The sequence below is a fragment of the Dermatophagoides pteronyssinus genome, unplaced genomic scaffold, assembly GCF_027571235.1.
Source record: "Dermatophagoides pteronyssinus isolate colony J.1.1.1.1 unplaced genomic scaffold, Derpt_VIB-CSIC_2022.12 sq0013, whole genome shotgun sequence".
NCBI lineage: Eukaryota > Metazoa > Arthropoda > Arachnida > Sarcoptiformes > Pyroglyphidae > Dermatophagoides > Dermatophagoides pteronyssinus.
The window spans coordinates 476387-503773 of NW_027461537.1; the positions used below are offsets into that span (position 1 = coordinate 476387).

Sequence of the window (27387 nt, forward strand, 5' to 3'; positions counted from 1 at the left end):
CAATTTCATACTCATTATTTGTGAATTAAGCGATTGCTCATCCACACGTTTATCGATAGCCTAATCATGATAGAAAATAAATCTCATTCACAATTCATTCAAATATTTAGAATAAATGTATCGCATTATATTTACAAAAAAAAAAATTCATTATGATTCATTCATGAAGAAAAGTGTACACATTCTGAAAAATAAATCAATCAATCTGAGTAATCAAAATTTGACCATACTGGTCAATCATTCATTAATCATGATGACTCGAATTTGTAATAGATTAAGGCAAAGCATATTAGGAATTACAAAAAAAACATGCGATTTTTTCAATTAATTATACAATGAATAGTAATGACAAAGATGAAAATAAATTAAGGAATTGATGAGAAAAGGCAATGAAAATTGTTATCCAATGATCAGGATGATTTATATGGCGATGATAAACTCTCACAAGAAATCGTCCCATATCTTAATGAGTATCATGGTTTTTGGCAGTCTAATTTTTTAGAGAAAGTTCATAAATTTTAGAAACCGAAAAAAAGGATTACCGAAAAAACTTACAGCAAACTTCACATCGTTCTTCATCACTATTATCTCCACATCCATCTACACCGCTGCATAGAATAGCCGTTGATCGACACATTCGATTCGAACATGTGAAGGTTCCATTTGGACAAGTCATGGCTAAATTGATCGAAAAAGAACAAAGGTCAGTAAATATTTCGAAAATTAGAATTTATTAAACATACAGCTTTCACAGATTTCTTCATCCTCATCGCTACCATCAAGACAATCGGAAACGGCATTGCAGAATGCATATTGAGGTAAACATTGTCCGGATTTACACTGCCAGGCTTGACTATCGCAAGAATTTCCTAATAAATTTAATTAATGAAAAATTCGATGAATTCTCATAAGAATGACAAACCTTTATGACAAAGAGCCTCATCCGATCCATCTGAACATTCCCATTTTCCATTACAGACTGATTGTCGCGGTACGCAGATACCATCAGATTTACATTGAAATGTTTCTTTCGGACAATCTTTTTGAAAGTACGAAATTAAGGATGAAAATTTCTGTTTAATTTAGATACAAACTTACTATATGGTTCACATTGATTTTCATCAGAACCATCATCGCAATTATTGTTTTTATCACAAACAAAATACCAAGAAACACATTGTCCATTACGACATTGAAATGTATCGGCGTGACATCCCGGTTTTAGTGCGTTACATTCATCAGAACGTTTAATACAATCACAAATACCATCGATACATCGAGAATATGGATCGCGGAGTTGACATTCGAATGAATGATTACAATGTTTACCCAATGAAACAGCATTTGCATTACGAATTTGCGGTTCATCTTCAAATGAAATTTCTTCTTCGTTAAAACTATCATCGATAAAATTTGGTGATAAATCATCATTTGTGATAATCTGTCTTGGTGGTTCAGTCGTTGTAGTCGTAGTTGTTGTTGTTGGTAATGGTCGACATGTTTGATGATCTTTTGATTCCTGGAACCCGGGTTTACATTGACATTTATTCGTGCTAAACAATGAATTAGCACAATAGGAATTCGGTGTCACTTGTTGACATTCATTTGAATTATTACATGAACTTTGTAAATCTGATAATAAAATGTGATTTGGTAACACAAAAAAATAAATTGTTCATTTGTTTTTCGTTTAAAGAATGAAACTTACTTGGCAAACAACGATTATCTTTAGTTTGATAAAAACCATCCAAACAGCGACATTTACCATATATTCGTGGAATAATATATTTGCATTTCGATTGCCGATTTCCCATAAGACATTGTTGTTCATTTAAACAAAAATCACCGGCCATTGCAGCTAAATATCTCATACAAATAAAAAATCAAGACAAATAAGCAATATGGATGATGGTCATAAAAAATCGAACATACGTGGTAAACATTTATCACGACGAAGTGGAAGATAATTTGATTCACATTGACATAATCCATTGGTACATTGTGCATTTGATACACGAGCTGTACATTGCTCATCTACACTGCATGCATATCCAAGTAATGATGCTAGTTTTTTTTTGGAAAAAATTATATAATTTTTAAGACATAAATCTTACACCTACCAGGTAAACACATGGTTTGATTGTAAAGAATATGATACGGTTGACATTTACAAATATGACAATCACATTGACTATTCGGTACAAACAATAAACATTCCAAAGAATTACGACACTCGGTACCAAGCTTTAAATCAGGTGATAATGGACCTTGTTTTCAGACGATGATGGAAAAAGAAATAGCTTGATTAAATGAAAATCTGTAAAACAATCAAAAAAATCAACGTACCAAGCTTGCGCCAATAATCAAAAGCATCCACATAATTATTGGCAATATTCAGACAAATCTAAATCGATTAAAAAAAATTCTAATTATTCAAGTCAATCGATTAAATCTATAAACTGAACAACATAATTGTAGTAAATTTTGTTTGGACTTTTTTTGAAAAAATGACAACACATATCATTCATTCAACACACACTTGTTGATCATCATTTGAACATCTTAAACTAATGATTAATTTGATTTGTCCATCATCATATATTATAATCATTTCTATCATCAATAATATTGAATAAAAATAAACAAATTATAATCATGATTAATAATTTTTTTTTCAAAAATTTCTTCTACTTGTACCCTTCATGTTAAAAATCATGCTGAATTTTATTTCTAATTACATCAATTATGGAACACACACATACACATAGATGTGCTTGTTTCAATCAAATTTCTTTAAAATTGCAATGTCAAAAAAATGAGGAATAAATTCGGATTAAATTTCCGCGTTTTTTTTTGTCAGTCACAAAAAAGATAATTATCCTGGCTTTTAAAAAAACACCGAGAAAAAACTGTTGAAACATCGAAAGGATTGATAATCATACGAAATCATCAACTTTGTTTGTTCCTCATTTTATATATTTAAAGATTATTTAGTGCAAAAAAATGAAATAAAATTTGATCGCGTGAACAAACTTCTTGTGTGTTATGCATTGCAATTTTGAAGAAATTATAGCCAAAAGGATTAATTTGGCAACGAAATTGAACATTTTTAATAAACTACGGTAATTGGTATTTATATTGATTGACATGAATGTCAAACATAAAATACTGAAGGATACTGTTATCAAAATTTTATAACTCGAGAAAAGTAGAAAAAAAATCCTCGTGGAAAAAGCCAACCTCTTATTAATGATTTATGATGAACATGAATTTTGATTTTCAAAAAATATTTTTTCTCGTTTTTTTTCAGATGATCCTCACTATTATGGACCTTGAACCTGAAATTTCCGTTTTTTTTTCATTTATAATTTTAATTTTCAATACTCTCAAAGCAATCAAGGTGGGTTTTTTTATTTTTATCCTGAAGTGGAGTAATTTGAAAAATAAAAAAAATCGCGATTCGTTCGAATAATAATAACAACCGATCATATCGGTTCAATAATAATAATGATTGAAAATTTTTTTGTTATATCGAAATAAAAGACTGTAATTAAAAATAATTGATCAAGGTTAATCAATAAAAAAAACGATATCCGTTAAAATCATAATGTTTGTAAATTGAATAACTCGGTCGATGCAATTATTGTATTTAGGTGCATGTGTAAATAAGATGATTGAAAAACTCATCATCATCATCAGCAACATGGTTGAATTCCAATGATTATTATATCTGTTATTTGGATATAATGAATTTTTTTTAGTTTAAATTTTCAATCTAATTAATTTAATCTAATCCAAAATGTTTCTATGCCATATTTCTTGTCCTTGTTCAAATCATTCAATGACCAGAGGCCAATTTGTCTATCGAGTTACAAACATGCTTATTGAAAACAACAACAATATCCTACTGATAAACTAAATTCTATCTAGGTTGTTCAACAAATTCTCATTATCATCAAACAAACTTGATGGTGAAAAATGTAAAATTGGTTCAACTTAAAATACAAATTTTCTTTGATTTAGATCTGAAATGTCTTGCATACATAGAAAAATACAACAATTTTTTCTGAAAAAATAATAAGAATTGAATTATTACTTACAATCAATAGCTGTATGATGATGGCCATTAAAATTGTCGAATGATAATTTGATGATGCAAAAAATAAAGGTGACGATATATTAGATGATATTGATGTTTTTGGTTTGGTTTTTTGAAACCTTCTTTTCATATGTTGAATTATTAGAGGCGACATTTTTATCTTATATTTCACGTAAGAATTATTCAAGGTAAAAAAAAATCTATGATCAAATTAAATGAAATCGAATTGAAAAAAAAGCATAATTAAACATCATCAACAAAATGAAAAAATCCCATTCATATCATTCAAACAAAAAACTGCAAAGTGCCATCGTGATTTGTTTGATTCAGTGTTTTTCATTTTATTTTATTCTATTTTTTTTCATTTTCAATTCCAAATTCATGGTTGATCGAATATTAAAATAGCGAAAAAAAATCGTATCTAGATTTCAAGACAGACGACCTAAATCATCATCATCATTCAATAATGATCGAATCGATCAAATTGTCATCATTTCAAACTTGTTATCAGTCACTATTGGATTGTGAAAGATAATAATGGGGGCAATCAAATAATACATGGTCAACGAATCCCTGAAAACAAAATAAAACGATTTTATTCTATTCATTGAACTGAATGTAAATTCAATGTGGAAAAACTTAATTCCATACAAAAAAAAACATAGATAACAATAAGAATGGATTCGATTGATCAATCCAAATGATCACGCAACAATCATCGAAAAAATTTGTTTGTTTTTTTTGAATGATGTGATCACAACACCGACTGATTTAGATATTGATTGATTTGAATCGAATACCGATAGAAAGATCATTATGATTAGGAAGATATAACTACTAACTCTAACATAATCATCATCATCATCTTCACTATTGACATTGAAATCTGTGTATTCTTGACACCTACCGATTTCCTGCCTTTGTTGCCGGTTAAAAGGTTTGAATTTATTTCTAATGTAAAAAACGGTCATCTAAAATTCACTTCCACCAATACACATGTTTGCATATTGCTTCAGCTTTTTTTTCTCATATTGAAAACATAAAATTTTCATATTTGCTGGTAAAAATTGCATAGACATAGGTGATCAGATTACACTTAGGTGTTAAAAAATGAAAAACTTTTCTGTTAAATTGGTTATAATGTGACAATCAATTAGCTGAGAGAAGAAATTTTCTTCTCGTATTAAATTAAATGCCATTATCGAATCAATTGTTTGCGGATGAATAAAAAACATCTGTCCGGTAAATATCATGCTTTAATTCGCAACAATCATATCGATAATAAAAAATAATTGGATCGATAAATTCTGTACCCTTATCATTGTCACGACAATTAATCTGCTTGTCATTGAATGTGATTCTTGAAATTTTTTTTTGTTTGTAACAATAAAATGAAAGAAAGAAAGGAAAAAACACGTGCACGCGTCAATAAGCGTAATAATAATTTTAAGATTTTCAAACACCTGTTGCTGTTGTTGTTGTTGTTGTCTGATTATATTAGCCAATCCAAAATACAATGTGGTGATTAATGGTGGTAATGAAAGTTTACAAACAAAACATTATCATATGAATATCATTCTTCTTTATTGATCGATCTATTGTTGTTCGCATCACAATAATGATGAAAACTATTACTATCATGAATTGATTGATCAATCGATCAATTGAATCAATCATTTTACCATTCAATAAAAAAAAGAATAGTCGCTATTTCTTTATATTTCTCATCATCATTCTATTCAATAAAAAAAAAAATGAAAGTGAAACAAACACTCACCGATGTATTAAAAATGAAGGCTGCAAAAAAATTATTGATTGATGAATTGAAAAATTGAAAATTGTCAAATCAAAAATATCATGAATTTTATTGATAAATAATGCACAGTTATCTGAAACATAAACTCATAAAACACGCAAAAAAATGAATCAGGAAAACACCAAATATTTCCGTTATATTTCAAGTCGATGATTATAAATCAATCACAGATTTAAAATAATTTCATCAAATATTCATTCAAATAACTAGTTCACAATCTGATCATTCAACGTTTATATATCGACAAAGAATTCATTAGTTTGTTGTTGCTGTTGTCTTTTATTCATTTACCAAATGAACCATACACACACGCATAGGATTCATTTAAAATTTTTGAATTGCTTACGGGGTTTTCTTTTCAACAACAAATGAATGAATGAATCGATCAATATGTTGGTCTTGTAATATTGAGGATGGCACAGAAACGGAATGAAATGGACAAACAGCTTTTTTTCTTTGCTGGTATTGAGAAGGCAAAGACTTTGAAAAAAAAGAAAATCGTATTTTTTCTTTTCTTTTTTTTTGTAAAGACCCTCCTATTTGATGACATGAAAACATAGACTTCGATATCTTAGATGTTTGTCCATCAGAAATGGTTCAAAATTGGAAAGAAAAAAAACGAACGGTGTTTGCATCCACAAATCAGTTTTTGAAAGAGAACATTGAAATAAATTCAGGCTAATAACTGTAAATCTGGTTTGAATAGAGATAGTAGAATTTTGAAGAAACAATAAAAAACTTTTTTTTGATCAATGTTTTTTGCTTGTGAAAACAGAAAAAAAGCTTGGATACAATGTATCCGATCAATTGAATTAACGATATCGATCGATTATTGAAACTAGATTTGACTAGATTTGTCAAATCATGATGTTATCATTTTGACCATGATGATGATGTTGATGACAAAAAAAGAACCGAATCATTTTTGTTTTTGAAGGAAATGATCAGACAAATTTGACCGGATTTAAATTCACTTGTCATGATTGTTGCAACATTGAACAAAACAAAACAAAACAAAATCAAGATTATCACGAATATTTATTAAAATGAATTTAAAAATTTATTTTGTCCATTTATAAAATGATGATAATCAACTGATGGAATAACATGATAACAAACAAACAAAAAAATGAAGAAGAAGTAAGGGTTCGAATTCGAATGTTTCAAACAATGACAATAAACAAAAAAAACGTTCGAAAATTGTCTGTCTGTCTGTCTGTGTATATTATTCTGTCCTTTGCGTGTATGGTGGAAATAGAAATCTTTAACCATTTTTTTAAAAAGGGATGTTTTCATCAATAATAATGATGATAATGATAATGATATTGGTGAATAAACCTTGACATGTTTGTATTGTAACGATTTGTGTGTTTGTCGAAACATGGATATAATGCTTAAAAAACGAAGATCTTCATCATCAGTTTTTCCCCATTATTTTCTTCGGAGTAATTTAAAAAAAAAGCTACGATGTTTATCAGTGATGATGATCAAAATCATTGAATTAAATTAGAAAAAAAAATTCAGTAGAAAAAAAAGAAATACAAAGAAAATTTATTTAACTTTTTTTTTGAAAAAACTAAACGTATATCACCTGTGATAGATTAATCATAAATCAACATGAATTAATGAATTGTTTTCTTCTTTTCCCAACTGTTTTCTGTTTGCTTCTTCGTTGTTATTCAAAATCATTAATATTTTTCATTTAAATTCCAAAAAAATTATCAATTATACATGACACTATGTATTATCTGTTACGAATAAATTCATTCGAATTTAAAACGGTTTTATGTAAAATAAAGAAACAATGTTTTGTTTTGTGTTGCTCATCAATGTTTTTGATGATCAATGTCATATGACACACACACACCTTTCTTATTTTAGTCCGATGTGTAAATATAAATAACAAAAATGTTGATAAATATTTATCATATTAAACAACAACATCAACCAATGATGATGATGTTGATGTTGATGATAATGAAGATGATCAACACCATGGTCATTTAGGATTTAAAATGTTGGCCATCAAATAGCTGAAAGGTGATAATGATAATTAATTACTCTTTAGTTTTTTTTCCTTCTTCGTTTTTTTCTTGATATCATCTTTTTTTAGTTGTTGTTGTTGTTGTAAATTAATTATAATTATAATTTTCTTTCTAAATATAAAAAAAACAACAACAAGAATTATCATTATGCAAATAAATTTTGTTTCGATTATAAATAATTACCCTGAATTTGAATTGAAACCAAGAATTTTTTCATACTTTTTTTTCTCGTTTCGGGCATAATATTCAAATGTTTGCTCATTTTTTTCGGGTAATCCACAAACAGATCATTAATGATGATCAATGATGATTTCTGAGAAAAGAAAAAAAAAGGAAAAGAAGAAAATCAAACAAACATTAAGAAACTTGGATATATGAAAAAAAATCGGTCAAAAGGAAAATGTTATTTTTTCTTTTTATATTTTGTTGTCGTTGTTATTCTCCATATGAGACAATTTTTTTTAAAGCTCTAATTGAAAAATAAATACCCCCACTTTTTTTTCAATCATTCATCATCATCTATTATCGGTATGGGTATTTTTCTAGGGTTTAAAACGAGAATAACGATCATCACCATCATCATGATCGTCGTCATCGTGTGTGACCAACATCAACGACCATAATAATCATAATGATGATAATAATAATTTGAATGTCATCATCATTCGAAGGATATATTATTGAACAAAAAACTAATCTATATTCTTTCTTTTTTTGTGGAAAACGACGAAAAGTTATTTTATTTCTTTCATTCTTCGAATTCTTCTTATTTGAAAATGTCATCGTCTATATTTTTATAAATTATGATGATGATGATAATGGGGATCTCTATTTTTTCGCAAACATAATCGATGATAATAATAATCTTGTTCAGTTTTTGGTCAAGTGTATCGGTGTTAACGATGTTACCATTAACCATTTTTTTCATAAACATAAATATTCACTACCGCGGTTAAGAATATATTGTTTGTGTAAATATGCGGAACCAATTTATGGTCAACAACAATTGGTCTATTTCAATCTGTTTGTTTGTTTTCAGGTGTAAATGGTTTTTTCTTGGACAAACACAAACACACACCCACTCACCAACCACTCATCATAACAATTGTCAATTGGTTAATGTTCGAAATCATTATGTGAACAAAAAAAAAGAATGATAGTTATTTGATAATCATCATTATCATCATGGATACTTGTGGATTTTGCAACAAAAAAAAAGAAAATCTAGTTCAATAATAACTTTCAGGAAAGAAAGGAAAAAAAATTCAAACTAACAGTAACTTGCAAAAATGACTTGAGGACAGTTATTTTGTTTTGTTTTTCGGATAATTCCTTGGAAATTTTCGTTTTGTTTCTTTGTTTTTTTTTGTTCAGGTTTTCGGTTGATTTGGTAGACTAATTATCGGTTGATGAATCTATCACGAATTTAACGATAGGGTTAATTCTAGATCAAAAGATTCTAAGAAAGTTTTTTTTGTTTTTGTTTGTGTGACTTAGTTTGATAATGATGATGTTAGTTGTTGTTGTGGGTAATCGATTAGATCATTAGCATGATCATTGGCATAATTATTTTTATCATTAACATCAAAATGTTGTTGAAAGAAAGAAAGAAAAAAACTAAATAAATAAATTCGATTTGATTAAATCCAATCAAACAAACATGGTAATGTTTTTTTTTTCTTTTCGTTCGTTTCCTCTCTCTATAATATTTTACTGGATTAAACGATAATCAGGTCAACAGGTCGAGATAAATGAAAAGATTTATTTTGATCTTATCCTGTTTCCCGGTGGTGAAATGAGATTATCAAGGAATATTAGATAGGTAACAACAAAAAAAAAATTGATTGACATTGACATTGAATGTTACTGGGTTTTTTTTTGGTTACTGATCCATTAGCTGTTTGATCAATAGCACCAAAACACAATAGAATCATTAGAATCATTTTTTTTCCTGGTGTTTATCCATTGAAAACTTGAAACAAGAATCTGACAAATGAGAAGAATTTGGAATCAATTGTCAAAAAATAATTGATCATCGCATTGGTTACCTTTGAAAAAAAAAACAAAAACAAAATCAGATCATTAAAATCTTAGTTACTGTTAGTTTGTTTTTTATTACAAACTTAAAAAACCTTGGGTGTTTGCGGATTAACATCCATCATCGATCAATTTTGATTAGTCATTGATGATTAATAATAATAATTATAAACGATGTTTGAAAATTTAAAATGAAAAAAAAAATCCTGTTCACTTGTGATTATTTAATGACAAGATTGATGTTTGTGGTGTGATGGTGATGGTGATGATGATGGTGATGATCATAATCTTATGTCGTTCATAAATACATATCTCAATACACAAAAACATTTGATTATCACCATCAGATTTTAATGACAAGGAATTCAATTCATTTCATTTGGGGAAATGAAATGAAAAAAAATTTCTTATGATTTTCATAAATAAATAAACACAGACAATAAATCAATTTACTTATGAAAAGTTATTTATAAAGGTGATGAAGAAAAAACAATTTATTTTGGTTTCATCAAAAAAATTTTGAAGATTTGAAAGAAAAAAAAAATCCGGTTCGAGAAATTTTTTTTTTAAAACAAAATTGCACAATCAACTATTTCAAATCAACAAGTTCATTAATGTTATAATAGATTATCATTGTCAAATTTTTAATTTTTATTTTTCTTCATTTCCTATATTTTCTTGTTTACATTTCGGAAAAAAATGTGATTATGATCTGAAATCAGCTTAAAAAAACTTATTTTTTTCGATTAACAGAATTCCAATTGTGTTCATTTGTTATTGTGATGAATATTTCTTATCATAATTAAATTACAAAAAAAATAGTAATCGGTAGACGAAACCGGTCATGACCTTGATGATCACATTTGATGTCAACAATTATCTAATCCAATATTATATTGTTGATGTTTATCATCATTTTCGCTAACAACATTAGTTATAGTTTGTTGTTGTGATTCATGTTGTTGATAAATTTTTGCCAAGATTATTTTCAAATACCAACCGCTGAAAATAATTTCAGCCAATGTCATTATCAATAGTAAAAGATTGAAAATTATTTCCGGAATAAATAAATAATGTTGCCAACATTCAATAACAATTAAACGAAAAAGATGATTCGGTAATTGAAATGTTGATGATAAAAATATGAATGCAATTAGATGTTGAATCTAAATTGAATGATCAATTAATTAGGAATTAAACAACAACAACAACAACCAAACAAAAAACAATGAATACCTTTTCCAAACGATTACCATAATATCCAGCATATAAACGTCCAAATTCAACAATAGTCAACAAAGTAAATGATGCATTACTAAGAAATGTATAAAGATCATCATTCTGTTTGAACAAATCAATTTGATTAGAATAATTAATATAGAAACAAAAAAAATACTTTTAAACCTTAAAAATTTGTTGACAATATTGATGTTCGATTTGACGATAATAGAAAATATGTAAAAGAAACCAGAATATGAATAAACAGATGTTAAAATGTATGAGAATCTGTAATTGTACATTGCTTTTTATCGAATTTTTCATCGAATATTTTGAATTTGACTATCAATAAAAAAAATATTTATAACATTAATCAAATAAATAAATAAACATTATTGATAAAATATGAATACCATTATTGATTTATCAATTGTAAATATTTTGATGGTAATCAATATCAAACAATTGATATGATTGATGCCAACAGTGGCTTTATTTGTTAAATGGTATCAATCAATCGATTTCGAATATATTTGTAATCACAATTCGGTTTGATTGAAAATAAGTTCCCATTAAAAGTTGTTGATGAAGATATTTATGACATCATCATCATCATCATCATCATCGAGCAATCAAATCTGTCGGTTATTTTATTTTTGTCTTTTGTGTATCGATGGTAACCAATAGCAACCTGAATTTAGCATTTTTTCAAATAAAAAATTCTTTTCTGGTCAAATCGAATCCTTGCGCGCGTTAAATTATTATTTGAAACACATTCTTTGTGGATAGGACCCGAAACCAGTGGCCACTTTTTTGCAGCGCGATTCTTGTTGAACCAAGAAAAGAAGCGAAAATTTTCATAAATGAATTTCATCAATGTAAACAAAGATTCAAAAAAGATATTGTTTTAATGTTGCCAAATTTTTTTCCGAATTAAAATGTATGCCAAATTGATTGTAAATTGAATATCTTCAATTTCAACGCTATATATTCAATATTGACCACAATGTATCATCGATACAATCAATTGATCATAAATGTTCATTTTATGATTATAGCAGCTTTAATTTTTTACTACTAATTTTACAAAAAATTTATCGACACCATAGATTTTTGGAATCTATCTAAATAATCTTCTTTTCTTCTATGATCTCAATCATAACACCGTTTGATCTAATCAACTGAATATGCCATCCATCATGAATGACAAGTTGAAATTTTTATTTTCATTCACGATACTATTTTTCGTTTATCTGCTAATGAAACAACATCATATTGTTGAAGCATTGAGTGATGATTTTTTAGGACCAAATGATCATCATTTTAATCAATGGCTTAGTTTGAAAAATTTAACAATCGAAAACAAATCCAATGTTCTTGGTGGAACATTTTCCTATAATAAATCTTTGATTAATTTTGTAAATCTTAATGATAGCCATGAGCAGCTTACAGGTTTGTCTTTTATTGTTTTCAATGAATTATTATTAAAGACAGCATTAATTTTTTTCTAATTTTAATAGTACATTGGGTCGGGAATAATACTCCGGTTATCATATGTTTGGCCAAAAATCGTGCTAACAGTCGCCAAAATCAATCATCATCTGTATACATATCGCATGATTATGGAAAAACATTTGTGATGGCTGATTTGAAAATAAATGATAATCAATCTGCAATTATACAAACATTTTATTTATCACCCGTATGGAATTTTTTTTATTTATTTGTTGATCAACAAAATCAACATATTTTCATTACAAATGATTATGGTCAAACATTTAAACGAAATCGTTTGCCATTTGCTCCGAAAACATTTCAACTACATCCGACCGAACATAATTTGATTCTTGCTCAATCATCAAATGATGTTCTATTTGTTAGCGAAGATTTTGGTTTCACTTGGCAAATAATACATTCAAACTCTACAGGTTATTTTACATGGACTGTGCCAAAAATTGATCCAGCTATTGATTTTCGAACAATTTTCGCACAACGTTTTGAACCAAATGGTTTATCATCATTAATTGCATTTTCCAGTGATCATCATTTAAAACATCATTCCGTTCATACTTGGTTGACCGATGTGGAAAAAGTTTCCATAAAAAATCGTTTCATATTTGCAACTCGTCGAAAAAATCTATACACACATAGCATTAACAAAAGTGCAAATATGCTAGAATTTTGGATTTCTATTGATCGTCAGCCATTTTTTAAAGTACAAATATTGGAAACAGATTTCGGTGATAGTCTCAAACCTGTCAATTATTTTATAGTGGATATAACTGATGTTGCAATATTTCTTTGTATAACTTATCAAAATGGACAAACCAATCTTTATATTTCAAATGCTGATTTCGATAAATTCAGCTTATCGTTGGATAATGTTGTCTTTTATCATCCGGAATATTCAGGACATATACCTGGATTACATTATGAAATATCTAAAGATCAAGAATTTGCCGACATACATCGTATAGCTGGAATTCGTGGTACATATATTATTTCCAAATGGAAAAATCTACAACGTAAATCTATATCGGATATTATTACTTTGATCACATTTGATATGGGTAATCGTTGGCATACATTAAAACCACCAACTAAAGATGCATTTGGCCATCCAATCGCATGCAATATTACCCATAATAATTGTTCATTACATTTAACTCAACGATATCTTTCGATGAATTCAAATTCAAAACCAATACTCACACGTGAATCATCTGTTGGATTCATACTTGCAACGGGTGTACTTGGAGATTCATTAAAAGGCAAACAAAATCTTTATTTAAGTCTTGATGCAGGAAATACATGGCGTCAGATACTCACCGGTAACTATCTTTATGCATTTGGAGATTTTGGTAGCATTATCGTAGCCGTAGAACATTTTTCAAAAGCCGGCCCTACCAATGAACTTTACTACTCAATAGATGATGGATATTCATTCACATTGTTTAAATTTCACCCGAATAAAATTCGTGTTTATGGATTGTTGACAGAACCAGGAGAAAAAACTGCTTCGTTTACGATATTCGGTTCAGCAGAAAAACGTCATGAATGGATCGTTATTCAGGTTTGTTCAAATTTTTTTCAATCAAAAGCAATCTCATCATTAATGAATTAAAACAGGTTAATTTCACGGAAATTTTTGATTCACAATGTCGAATACCCATTGACTACAAAGAATGGTCGCCACATGATTACGAGTCGAAATGTTTACTTGGATCGACACAGATTTTTCTTCGCCGAATGCCTAGCCGAAAATGTTTTAATGGCAATGAATTTTCTCGTCCAGTTTATCAGATCAATTGTCCGTGTAAACATTCTGATTATGAATGTGATTCAGGCTATGTGCTAGTTAAAAAATCACCCGTTTTTCATTGTGGTCTTAAACATGAATCATGGCTCCAATCGTTGAACTATAGCAATTGTTCACCTGGGCGAATGTTTAACAAGACTAAAGGTTATCGCAAAATACCTGGTGATACTTGTGAAGGTGGTGAAGAAGATTGGTATTCACCACATTTGCTTCCATGTCCTTTCAATACAACATTAGTGCCAGAGTTTTTATTATTTGTTCAACGACAAGAAATATCGATCATTTCGTTGAATGATTATGAATTTACCAAGTTATCTTTATTGCCAAAATCATTTTTAACGAATGCTATCGCAGCTGATTTTGATTACAAAAACAGTTGTCTTTATTGGTCGGATATTCATTCGAATAGAATTTTACGTTATTGTTTTGATGGTGAACAATTACAACCAGAAGCATTGGTAGAAATTGGTTTGGATTCTGTTGAAGGTATTGCTTTTAATCAGATTAATGGCCATTTGTATTTTGTTAACGGAAACAAATCAAAAGTCGAATTAATCAACACACGAATCAATTATGAAGGTCGAATGCGACGGACCATTTTGAGCGAACCGAATACAAAGAAACCAAGAGGCATTGCTATCGATCCTGTTGAATGTTATTTATTTATTACCGATTGGAGTTTAACATCGGCAATCATTCGAAGTGATCTAGATGGTGAAAATGTACGTGTTTTATTCAATAGTAATGTGGTTAAATGGCCCAACGGTATTGCTGTCGATCATTCGGCGAAACGAATCTATTGGGTCGATGCTAAACATGATTATATTGCAAGTTCATTATATGATGGCACAGATTTTAAATATCTTGTTCGTGGTGAACATGCACCACATCCATTTGCATTGGGTGTTTTCAAAGATATGGTTTTCTATGATGATTGGGTTCTGCATAAATTAATATTGGTCAGTAAACATAATTCGACCGTACGAAAAACAATACTCGAAGGTGTTTCAAGTGCAATGGATCTAAAAATTGTTACCAGTCAATTTTCTAATGAAACAAATGTCTGTAATCTAAATGGTACTTGTTCACATCTTTGTATTGCTACACCATTCAATAACCATCGATGTTTATGTCCAGATGGATATGTTATAACTCGAACATTGGATGATAACGAAAAATGTTCATGTCCATATGATCGAATATTAACAGAAACTGGTGCATGTCGACCATCAACTCCAAATATGACATGCTCATCAAATGAATTTCAATGTGATAATAAAAATTGCATTTCAATTTATTGGGAATGTGATGGAGATGATGATTGTAATGATGGATCGGATGAAAAATCTTGTTATGATGAACAATGTAAACTCCGAGAATTTCGTTGTAAATCATCAGGAAAATGTATCCAGGATTTATGGATGTGTGATCATGAACAAGATTGTGAAGATGGAAGTGATGAAGATTTAACATTATGTTCATCAATCTATCCAAAATGTAATCCGTTTACAGAATTTCAATGTAACAATTATCGTTGTATTGATGTACGAAATGTTTGCGATTTTCTTGATCATTGCCGTGATGGAAGCGATGAAATCGGATGTGCATATAATAATCATTCAACAACAGAGAATATAACCCAATGTGAAGATGGACGTTTCCGTTGTAAAAATGGTGATTGTATTAATGAAAATTGGCGTTGTGATGGCGTTTTTGATTGTACTGATAAAAGTGATGAATTAGATAATTGTACATCAGGATGTATAGAATTTGAATTTAGTTGTCCGAACAATATTTGTATCGATATACTTTTTGTTTGTGATAATGATCAAGATTGTATCGATGGAAGTGATGAAGCAAACTGTACTGATTCTAATGTTGGTAATAATATTACTGTTCCCGGATCATTTAATCCGGAAAATAAACATTCCGGTTCATCATCATTAAAATGTCCAGATAATTCATATCATTGTCGATCGGATAGTTTTTGCATACCAATCGAATGGCTTTGTGATGGTAATAAGGATTGTATTGATGGTACGGATGAATTAGATTGTCCGGAAATAAAATCCACCGATAATAATCAAAATAATTCTAATATTGAATCAACGGCCATTGTATCGAATGGACATAAAAAATGTAGTGATAATCGATTCCATTGTTATAAATCAGATCAATGTATATTTCAACTTTTTGTTTGTGATGGCGAACCTGATTGCCGTTTTAATGAAGATGAACAAAATTGTTATAACGATACAGATATTAAATGTCCGAAAAATTATTTTACTTGCCTATTAAGTATTGGTTGTATACCAACAAGAAAAGTTTGCGATGGTCGACATGATTGTTTTGATGGAAGTGATGAATGGGGTTGTTTAAATTCAAAAGTAACTATTCCATCTATTTGTCTTGGACATTATTGTGATGATGGTGAATGTATTGAACTAGATCAACGTTGTGATGGTATACATGATTGTCTTGATGGTAGTGATGAAAAAAATTGTGAACAAGCTAAAATATCTAAAGATGGATTACAAATTTTTCTTCAATATGATTCAATTCGTACGGATAGTTTTACTATTAATTGGCTTATACACGAAAAAAATATGAGCAATCATGATTATTTATTTTTGCCGGCATGGATTGATATAAATTCATCATTGATTGATAATCATTCTAGATTTAATGCTACAAATTGGATTATATATTCAAATTATACTTTTAAAAATCTAACACCTGGTCATACATATAAAGCATTTGTTTTCTATAAATTATTACCAACAAATTTCAATCAAGAAAATTTTACTCAAAACGATACACAAATATATCCATCAAATAGTTTTGTAATTGTAACAACTGAATCTGTTTCACCTCCAGCACCGATTAATCTTACTGTACAAATTGTTGAATATAATGAAGTTCTACTGAATTGGTCGACACCGGAATCATCGATACCAATCAAAAGTTATCGTGTATATCGAACACCACCAAATCCACCAATAACTATTGATTCTCATTATAATCAGATTCAATTATGTTGTTTTCTAGCCGGTATTAACTATACATTCTGGGTTACATCGTTGACTAGAAATTTAGAAAGCCAAGATTCAATAAAAATTCCTTTAGTGGTCGGATCAATTGCGACAATTCAAAATTTTACAGCAAAAAATGTTAACATAAATTCAATTGAATTATCATGGCAATCGCAAACGAAAAACATTTCAAAATGGCTTATCATATATACTTGCGAAGAATATTTTCCTTTATTTTCACAAAATATAACGGTTGAAAAGAATTTTGTGATATTAAAAAATTTATCACCTAGTGTTGATTATAAATTTAAATTATTTCCCTTTATTGATGGTCGATTCTGGTTCGAAGGCATTGATAATAACGTTTTGGATTTACGAACACTTGGATCACAATTACCATCTGTTTTTGTTCAATATGAAGTTTCGGGTTCACAAATTACGCTATCGTGGCAACCACCAACTCGAAAATCTATTGAATATTTACTAAAAAATGTCGATGAAATAATTGAATGGGAATATGCCATTTATGTTGGAGATAATATCGAAAATCTTCGAATTTACCAGACTAAAGATACAAAGATTATTTTGAAAAATCTATTCAATTGTCAGTTGTATACTATAGAGGTGCGTCTAATCAAACCTTTTGGCATTGGTCCTGCATCATCTGAACCATTGAGAATCCGAACGAAATTCGATCCAACATCACCACCTCGACGAATTCAATATCGAGCTTCGAATGATGAGGCCACACGATATTCAATCAGTTGGAATGCTACATGTCAAACACCTCTACCGGAAAAAATTGGCTACATTGTAAATGTTTATGATTTAGTTAATAAACGTTTAGATCGATTTCGATTTCAAGCAAATAAGGATACATATCATTCATTTGATCTCAGCGTACATTATGGGGCAATTTACGAGATAAATATTGCAACCATCACTGGTAATGGTAAAATATCATCTAGATGGAGTGAGAAAACAATTTTAGAAGCACCGTCAATGCCTACCGTTGCAAAATTATTTGCATATGTTAATCACAATAATCAAATACAAGTCATTTGGAAAAAAGTCGATAATTTTCCGATCGTTGATGACTATAAACAGCATAGGTAAGTCTTTTTTTTTGTTAACATTGTCATCATATTGTTCGGAATTTTAATGATTATCACTATTAAAATTATTAGGATCCAATATAAAGTCTATTTGCATGATGAGAAAGATGTACAAAAAGGACATTCAATACAAACAAAATCACCGCCGGCTATATTTGAAACGAAAATCAAAAATGATCATTACTTTGTTGCTGTTGCATTGATCGATAATCATGGTTATTCGGGACCAATCTCCGAAACATATAAACTTTACACGGAAAATTTCGGTTAGTGATCATTAATGATCATTTATTTATTTATTTATTTTCTTATTTAAAAGTCGATTTTCTGATCATTAATCTTTTCATTTTTGTTGCTATTTTAATAATATTAAAATACTATTTTTAGCAACAGCAACCACATTGACAACATATTCATACCAATTTGGCATCAAAGAAATATTTTTACTACTGATCATCATAATCCTGTCCATTTGTTTGGCATATATGGTCATTAAAAATGTAGGATCACGGTCAACAATATTACCAGCTGCATTTGCCGGTAGCCGTTATAATTCTCGTTTAGATTCAGCTACACTTTCATCGTATCATAATCTTCAAGGTATATTTAATTTTTGTTCAAGCAGATTACATATTTTTTTTTCTTTTTATTTACAGTCGAAGATAATCATGCCTATTCAGATGATGAGCCATTGGTTATTGCTTAAGTTGACCAAAAAATTTTTTTTATTAAAGCATCTTTTTTTCACCCATTCAATTCATGATTGTGATAACTATTTTTTATTTTCATATTTGAAAGCATTTAGCTTTCATTATGTTTTTTTTGTTCGAAAAAAATATTGTAAGAATTAAAATCTCTTTTTATTTCATAAAAAATACTCTTTGCTTTATTTAGATTATATTTACAAATGGGAAAAAAATCAACCAAACAAATACTGCCTACATAATTTATTATTTACAGGGAAAATTTTTTCCAAATTAATATAAACAATATGACAAAATGATGGATAATAGAATAAGATGGCTAATCAAAATATTTGATGAAAAAAATAATGCGGCTGATGATAATGATAAGTTGGCATTTGTTTTTCGTGCGTTCAATGATTGTTGTTCGGTTCGATCACCATCAATAATAACATGTGCATGACTATTATAGAATCGAATACAATGTTGTTCGAATCTATCATCACCATTTGAATAAACTGTAATACCCATAGAATCGATTGGCACTATACAAAGAACATAACGATTTCCAGGTTGTAGATTATGATTATTTACAATAAATGAACGTTTTAAATAATTGACTGTTTCATTGATAAAATAATCATTTGGATTATTTTCTGCTCGTAATAATATCTGAAACGATGCAATATCTTCTATTTGATTTTGTACAAACCAAACGATACGCATCGATTCTTGTCGTCGTTTACGAAATTTATCTATTGTTCGAATACGTATGGATGATGTACTAATAAATTTTTTCCCATATGATTCACGTTCATGTTCATCACAATCGACCAGGTTAGCTCGAAGATCGACCATAAATTTATTTTTCACAAACATTGGTTCATGACATTGTAAATATCTCCAATGTTCATATACAGTTGATTGTTTGCCTTCTAATTTCGATTGATGGTGCTGGGAAAATATCCATGACACCAATGGCATTATTTTGCAATCACAATGAAGATAATTATCTAATTGAAAATGAATGAGAATTATTTAATTTTATTAATATTGTTCATTATATGATTAAGAATGAATTGTAATTACCATTAAAATATATTGTTAAATTTTGTTTGATTCGCTCGATTAATCCTTCATCAATATGACTTAATCGATTCGAACTAAGATTCAATGATATCAGTGATGAAATAGATTTGATATCATCAACAAACAATGATTTTATTTTGTTGACCGATAGATTCAATTCTTTTAAATTTTTTGGTGTAGGCTGCAAAACACCTTTTGAAATTTTTCGTAGATCATTTTCCGAAAGATCCAAATATTCAAGCTCGGTTAGATTACCCAGCATATTTGGATGAATTTCATTGATAATGTTACCTTTTAAGGATAATCTATTTAATTTTGTTAGTCCATTATCGAAATTTGATGTAAGCACCGGTATAGTATTGTAGGAAAGATCTAAATCGCGAAGTTTATATGGAATCCATTGGGAATATGGAAATGAACGATCTTTGATAATCGAAATTTGATTATGTGATAAATTCAATCTTTCCAACGATAAAAGTGGACCAAATAGACTATGCGTTTTATTGTCTAAATTGCTCAGATGATTATATGATAGATCTAATGTTCGAAGTGAGACTAAAGTGTTGAAAACATCGGGCGTCAATTGATTCAATTGATTGTGGCTAATATTCAATGCCAATAATTGCAGCAATCCATCAAAGGCATTTTCACTGATATTCTTGATCTCATTATTGCTTAGATCAAGCTCGAATAAAATATTCAATGTTCCTAAGGCGTTACGACCTGTCATCATCACACCATTACAGTGAATGATTGGAAAAAAAACATGTTATTATTGTATTTATAAATCGAATAAACAAAATTAAATGATCAGGGAGGAATGTTGATTGAGATAATAATAACAACAACAACGAAAATACAAAACAAAACAAAAAACAATTTAATAACATACCTAAATTTTTTAACTGATTGAAACTCAAATCCAGTTTCTGTAATGAGGTCAATGGTGCCAAGGCTCGTTGCGGTATTTCATTCAATCGATTTCCTTTCAACGTTAATGTATTCAATGATAAACATTGTCTGAATGAATTATCATCCAATTGGCTAATATTATTGTTATCTAAATGGACGACCAACACAGCGTTAATCATTGGAAACATATTTGATCCAATCGATTGTATTCGATTATTTTCCAAATGTAATGTATTTACGGCCATTGAAACGGGAAACATTTGTTTTAATTTATTATCATTTAAATAAATAGTTTTTACTGATAATAAATTCGAAACACCACCATTGGATATTTCATTGATTTGATTATGTGACAAATCTAATTCTAATAATGTTGGTAATGATCCGAATGCATTATAATTAATTTTTTCGATCAAATTGTTAGTCAATATTATATGTCGGATGGAAAGAAATTTATCGAATACATTTCCGGATATTTCCGTTATATTATTAAAACTTAGATCGATTGTATTCAATTCATAAAGTTTTTTTGTTGTAAAATGTTTACGGTTGATTTCGGTTATAAAATTTCGGCTTAAATTTAACATACGTAGACCAGTCAGATTGGCAAATATGTCGACATTTGATAGATTTTTGATTTGATTTTCATTCAATTTGAATATAGTACAATCACATTCATCAAATATATTGGCACCAAGTTTTTCAATATGATTATTTGACAGATCGAGTTCAGTAATATTGCCCAATTCTTGAAAGGCTTTATATTCAATAGTCGATATATTATTATTGTTTAATTTTATTGCTATTTTAAACATTCGTTGAAATGAACCTTTTTTGATTTTATTTATATGATTATAGCTTAAATCGATTAAATCAAGCCATTGCATATCTTTGAATATTTCTGTTTCTACTTCTGTCATTAAATTATGTGATAGATCAATCAATTTAATTCTTGTAGTTGATGTGAATGAATTTTTAGCTAATCCTTCGATTAGATTATGGCTAGCATAAAGTTCTTTTAGAAAACGTACACCACGTAACATATATGAATCGATTTGTTTGAATTTATTACCGGATAAATTAAGTACTTTAAGCTGTGAAACACGACCAAAAATGGAACGAGGAAATTCTCGTAGATCATTATAGGATAAATTCAATGTATTTACTGATACCAGATCATTGAAATCGGATTTTCCCAGCTCTTTAAAATCATTATACGATAAATCTAAATAGTTTAGCTTTTTATTTGCACGAAATTGATTTCGTTCAATTTTCTTCAATCGATTATGACTTAGATCAAGTTTTTCTAAAAATAAAATTTCACACAATTTAATTTTATTTGAACAAATTGAATAAGGTCAGCATTGATAATCAAACAAATAAACATTACTTACCCAAAACAGTCAACGGTGTGAATGCAGATGAATCAATTTTCGAAATTGAATTGTTTCGTAAATTTAATTCAATTAATTGAACATTCTTTTTAAAATCATTTGCTTTTATTTCAACAATTGATTGTTCATTATTGATCACAGTCAATTTGGTTAGATTAGATAATTCAATACCAATAGCTTCAGGTATTGATAAGAAACGATTTGTATCCAATTGAATGGATTTAAAATTTGTATTTACATTCAAACATTCATAATCAATTTTTTGTAGATTAGAATTATGAATTGATAATGATTGAATGATTTTATCCTTGAACAATGGTCCAAATAATCTAGTTATATTCGAATCAATAATAATCAAATGATTGATTGGTGTTTTAACATTATCAAGTGCTAATGATATGGTTGCTAGATTTGAATTATTACATTGTAAATCGATACCTGAATAACCATTGGCCGTACAACGACATGGATATAAATAGAATTGATTTTTTGGACATTTATATTCTTCATTTGAATGAATGTTGCTGATACAACAACAAATCATCAATAAAAACGTTATTGATAAGAATTTAATCATTATGAATTCATTTTTTTCGATTCACAAAATTAATAATATGACGATGAAAACACTGAATGTCAAGACATTTTCAATCATTGAAAATGATGATCAATGATTTTTACGAAACAAAACCAAACAAACACTGTTGATTATTTGAAAATACAAAAACAAACAAACAAAACAAAACAAAACATTGACAACGAAATCAAAACACATAGAGCATAATGTCCTGGAACTACTCGACTAATAAAATGAAAATATTTTTTGAAGTTTTGAAGATCCTAATTTCCTTCGATGTATGCTGCTGATAGTTCCACATAAACAAAACGGCAACAGGTTAACCTTATTCATTTTCTCTCACGAATATTTGAAGAGAGAGAAAAAATTTCATTTCATTCTCTTTCGTTGATCCAATTTGTGATTGAATGAAACTTGTTTTTCTCTTCAATTTTTTTTCGAAGTAAAAAGAAAAACTTATGAAACTATGCCGAAAATCATCATGATCGACAACAATAATATCATCATGATCAAAATATGAATTTTGTGGCTAAAAAAAGTAAAAAAAAATTTCATAAATCAAAACCATTACCGGACAATGGTAATGATATTGATAGAAACATGAATGATAATGATGATGCCAATATGGCAACGATTTTCTTAAAACTAAATTATCCATATATTTTATTGTTTTCGGATATCATCAAGTATTTCATTTTAATAATGGATTTTTAAATCGATTTATACCAATGATATTTTTTCTGTGTGAAAATACATGATCATTGATATTGAATGACATTTTTTTCTGAAAAAAATGAAAATATTATTAGCGCCCAGAAGTGAAATATTGAAATCTGTTTGGCTACGAAAACAATGAATGAATTGGATTATATCGTGTTTCAAAATTTCATCACACGATTAACTAATGATACTTTTTTGAAACAAAAAAAAAGTAATATTTCGAAATTAAAAATTCGAATCGAATGATTAATTCTATTCAGAACACCAGATGGCATATGGATCAAAATTAATACCCTCAAATACAACAGATGATTTTAGCCGACCTTTTTCAAATTGAAAGAATTTCATCATTTTTACATCATAATATTTTTTCAAATGAAATGTGTTTTTTAATCAATCAGACAAAATGATACCGGCATTAATAGCGGTCGCACGTGTTTATGCACCATACGTAATGTTACCAGTTGCAATGGTTATTGGTGCAATCGGTTATAATATTGAATGGGCAATACGTGATCCAAATAAACCAAAAGGTGATCAAAAACCAAGTGTCGAATTGGAACGAAATGAACGTTTATTACAACAATTATTAGCAACAGAAAAAATTGAAGATCTTACCAATGTAGAAAGTTTAAAACAAAAATCTTTTGTTTCGAAAACAATATTCGAACAAAATTTATCGCCTTCATTGAAACCATCATCTTCATCATCATCATAATGATAATGATAATGATGGACATTGTCTTACAATGGTTTTGAATTTGTAACAGAAAATTTCAACAAAACAACAAGAATTATTTAAAGCTTTGTTTCAAAGCACATTTTCTTCTCTCTTTTTTTTCTTACAAATCATTAAATCTAGGCTCATTAGATTTTATTCTTAAATAATTGTCTATTATCATTGTCAATTAATAATTGTTATTTGTCATTCATATTATGATTTGTAATTTATAATAATATGAATAAAATTTGAAAAAAACAAAATAAAAATGCTTATTTTATTTTTATTTTTAAAAAATGTTTCTAATTAAAAAACGATTAGCATGTAGAATTGTGATTTGCAAATAGAACGTGAATTGTATTTGGAATTTATCTTATTCTCACTCAATTTACATCTTATTACAAATATCAATGTTATAATGAAATTTTCATTTTATTCTTTAATCCAATGTTAGTGTCAATGTTTGTTTTGTCTGATTTTTGTTTGTTCTTCTTTGATATCATTTCTGTTTTCTCACCATCAATGATGAAAAATATTGTTATTGTTAGTTTATGAGAAAATGATAAGATGAAGAATGGATTTATCTTCGTTATTTTTTTCACGGAAAAAAATCTTATGGTTATTCAAGTTCAATCGACGTCCATTGGATTTTTTTTTCCTTTACTTTTCCTTCGATACTATGATTTTATGACCTTTCCCTGATGATGATGATGATTATTATTATTATTAACGAACATCAAAAAGTCAATTGATTTTTGTTTTGTTTTTTCAAATTCAAACATCACGATCATCAATGACAAATAAGAACCAACAAAACAAAAATAGGTCAAAAATATATTTCAATGTCATTATCATTCGATCGAACGAATAGTAAATTGAATGTGTTCGAATTTTTTTTCCGCGTATCCATCCAAATCGATATTTTTTTTCTCCAACGCAATGTCTTTATGGAACACAAGACAAGATAACTTTTTCTCACCATTAAACTTTCGATTTTCACTATCTATCTATCTCTCGTCTGGATTATTTGTATTTTTTACAATCGGTTTTTTTCATTATATAATTAAAATTATTCGAATTGATTTTTCTCCCTATTGATATTGATTCAACTTGTACATCACGGTTTTTTTGTTCATTTCAAATTCATCATCATCATCATACTGTTATCATTTGAATGATTGTCGATGGTGACATACGTTGTGTCGTTGATGACAAAAAAAAACAAACATTATAAAACCTATTCTATAATATCATCATTATCATTATCGTTGTTTTTGTTTCAAAACAAAAACAAAAAACAAATTTACAAAATCGTTCTCATCATCATCATCATCAACATTCTAATCGTGTCTAAATAATAATAATTACAATTTTCAAAATAAAACAATGAATTTTACAACAACAAATAAATGGTCTACTATAATGACAACAACGAAATTACAACAAATAAAGATGACCTTTTTTATGATGATAATGATGATGATGATTATAATTATTCATAATGAAAATTTTGTCAATTGTCAAACTTCAACTACATCATCACCATCAACGATAACATCAAAAACAACAACAACAAAATATAATAATTATGGCGGATATCAAAAAAACAATGGCTATGGTTATAGTAATGGTGGTGGTGGCGGTCATCATGGAGGATATTATCAAGAGGCTAGCCCAAATGGTGGTGGTCTTGGTGGTTTGATTGATGTGGATGTACATAGATTAAGCAATGGTGGTAAACATGTTGGCGTTCATGTTCCGTAAGTATTCAAATCTTTTAGTTTCAAGTTTTTATTTTCTCAACAATTAAATATGATAGAATTTTCTACACAATGGATTTGGATAAAGATCCATATCGAAAAAATCTTGGTCTAAGTATTTTGGATGGCCTAATCAAAGTACGTGTCAATAATGATCCACATAAATATCAAAAACCATATGGACAATATTCATCGTATGGAGGATATTCATCATATGAACCGTATTCATCGTATGGACGGCCATCATTACAATCATTATTGTTGGGTAAAGGAAAAATTAAAGAAACTGAACTATATGAATTACTTGCACAACAATTATTATATTGATGACAATTTTTGATATCAATAATTTTCGATTACTTTGATTAAGTTTTTTCCCCACTGATTAATTGATTGTTTTGCCTCATTAGATCCCGATTGACATAATGATATTTATTTTCCTTAATTAAAATGTTTTAATTTCTAAAATTTAAAAAACAAAGAACAATTTAATTATGCGCAAGTTAAATTGTGATCAATAGATGGCGTACTATGTTTCTTATAAATTGAATAAAAATTTTTGAATTGGAATTGTCCAAACATCAAATAAAATCGATCCAATTGAATAAAATGAATAGCCATTGACTAACAAACATGATTAACAAATCAAAAACAAATATTGACTTAAATGAACAGAAAAAAGTGAAAGGAATAAATTCAATGAATACATCCGATGGACAAAGATCACTAATTCGAATCGAAACTGTTTTTTCAATTGATAAATCGTTTTAATTTTTACACACACACACAACGATGAATAGAAATTGGAAAAGACATATGATGAAAAAACAAGAACAAAAATGAATTGAAA

The 27387-nt window shown here is 28.5% G+C and overlaps 6 protein-coding genes across 9 annotated transcripts; 3 read left to right on the forward strand and 3 right to left on the reverse strand.

Moving 5' to 3' along the window:
* Positions 1 to 349: 349 nt before the first annotated feature.
* Positions 350 to 4290, reverse strand: LOC113790749 (uncharacterized). Its single transcript, XM_027340450.2, has 10 exons — positions 4101 to 4290; positions 2347 to 2404; positions 2121 to 2267; positions 1933 to 2064; positions 1709 to 1858; positions 1099 to 1632; positions 923 to 1039; positions 744 to 869; positions 556 to 678; positions 350 to 490 (listed from the first exon to the last, which is right to left on the reverse strand). Exons 1-10 carry the CDS (start codon positions 4251 to 4253, stop codon positions 474 to 476), a joined length of 1557 nt encoding a protein of 518 aa, XP_027196251.1. The 5' UTR covers positions 4254 to 4290; the 3' UTR covers positions 350 to 473.
* A 3160-nt stretch (positions 4291 to 7450) lies between these two features.
* LOC113790790 (transmembrane protein 17B-like) lies at positions 7451 to 12146 on the reverse strand. Of its 4 annotated transcripts, XM_075821910.1 has the most exons (6): positions 11629 to 12146; positions 11402 to 11557; positions 11234 to 11338; positions 10451 to 11163; positions 8144 to 8273; positions 7451 to 8071 (listed from the first exon to the last, which is right to left on the reverse strand). In XM_075821910.1, exons 1-4 carry the CDS (start codon positions 11629 to 11631, stop codon positions 10867 to 10869), a joined length of 561 nt encoding a protein of 186 aa, XP_075678025.1. In that variant the 5' UTR covers positions 11632 to 12146; the 3' UTR covers positions 7451 to 8071; positions 8144 to 8273; positions 10451 to 10866. The 4 variants fall into 4 exon arrangements, 1 of the variants encoding a protein (XP_075678025.1); XR_012846639.1 differs by lacking the exons at positions 10451 to 11163; positions 11234 to 11338; positions 11402 to 11557; positions 11629 to 12146 and adding exons at positions 8870 to 10008; positions 10084 to 10442; XR_012846640.1 differs by lacking the exons at positions 10451 to 11163; positions 11234 to 11338; positions 11402 to 11557; positions 11629 to 12146 and adding exons at positions 8455 to 10008; positions 10084 to 10442.
* Positions 12147 to 12196: 50 nt separating this feature from the next.
* Positions 12197 to 19529, forward strand: LOC113790789 (uncharacterized). The gene is made up of 6 exons (XM_027340492.2): positions 12197 to 12667; positions 12736 to 14288; positions 14345 to 18678; positions 18754 to 18947; positions 19069 to 19281; positions 19338 to 19529. The coding sequence occupies exons 1-6, from the start codon at positions 12403 to 12405 to the stop codon at positions 19385 to 19387; spliced, it is 6609 nt and encodes a 2202-aa protein (XP_027196293.2). The 5' UTR covers positions 12197 to 12402; the 3' UTR covers positions 19388 to 19529.
* Positions 19530 to 19613: 84 nt separating this feature from the next.
* LOC113790748 (uncharacterized) lies at positions 19614 to 23702 on the reverse strand. The gene is made up of 4 exons (XM_027340448.2): positions 22760 to 23702; positions 21346 to 22671; positions 20454 to 21176; positions 19614 to 20377 (listed from the first exon to the last, which is right to left on the reverse strand). The coding sequence occupies exons 1-4, from the start codon at positions 23334 to 23336 to the stop codon at positions 19659 to 19661; spliced, it is 3345 nt and encodes a 1114-aa protein (XP_027196249.1). The 5' UTR covers positions 23337 to 23702; the 3' UTR covers positions 19614 to 19658.
* Positions 23703 to 24343: 641 nt separating this feature from the next.
* On the forward strand, positions 24344 to 24943 carry LOC113790751 (small integral membrane protein 12-A). The gene has a single exon (XM_027340453.2). The coding sequence runs from the start codon at positions 24463 to 24465 to the stop codon at positions 24772 to 24774; it is 312 nt and encodes a 103-aa protein (XP_027196254.1). The 5' UTR covers positions 24344 to 24462; the 3' UTR covers positions 24775 to 24943.
* A 589-nt stretch (positions 24944 to 25532) lies between these two features.
* LOC113790788 (uncharacterized) lies at positions 25533 to 26986 on the forward strand. Its single transcript, XM_027340491.2, has 2 exons — positions 25533 to 26537; positions 26597 to 26986. The coding sequence occupies exons 1-2, from the start codon at positions 26164 to 26166 to the stop codon at positions 26862 to 26864; spliced, it is 642 nt and encodes a 213-aa protein (XP_027196292.2). The 5' UTR covers positions 25533 to 26163; the 3' UTR covers positions 26865 to 26986.
* Positions 26987 to 27387: the final 401 nt, after the last annotated feature.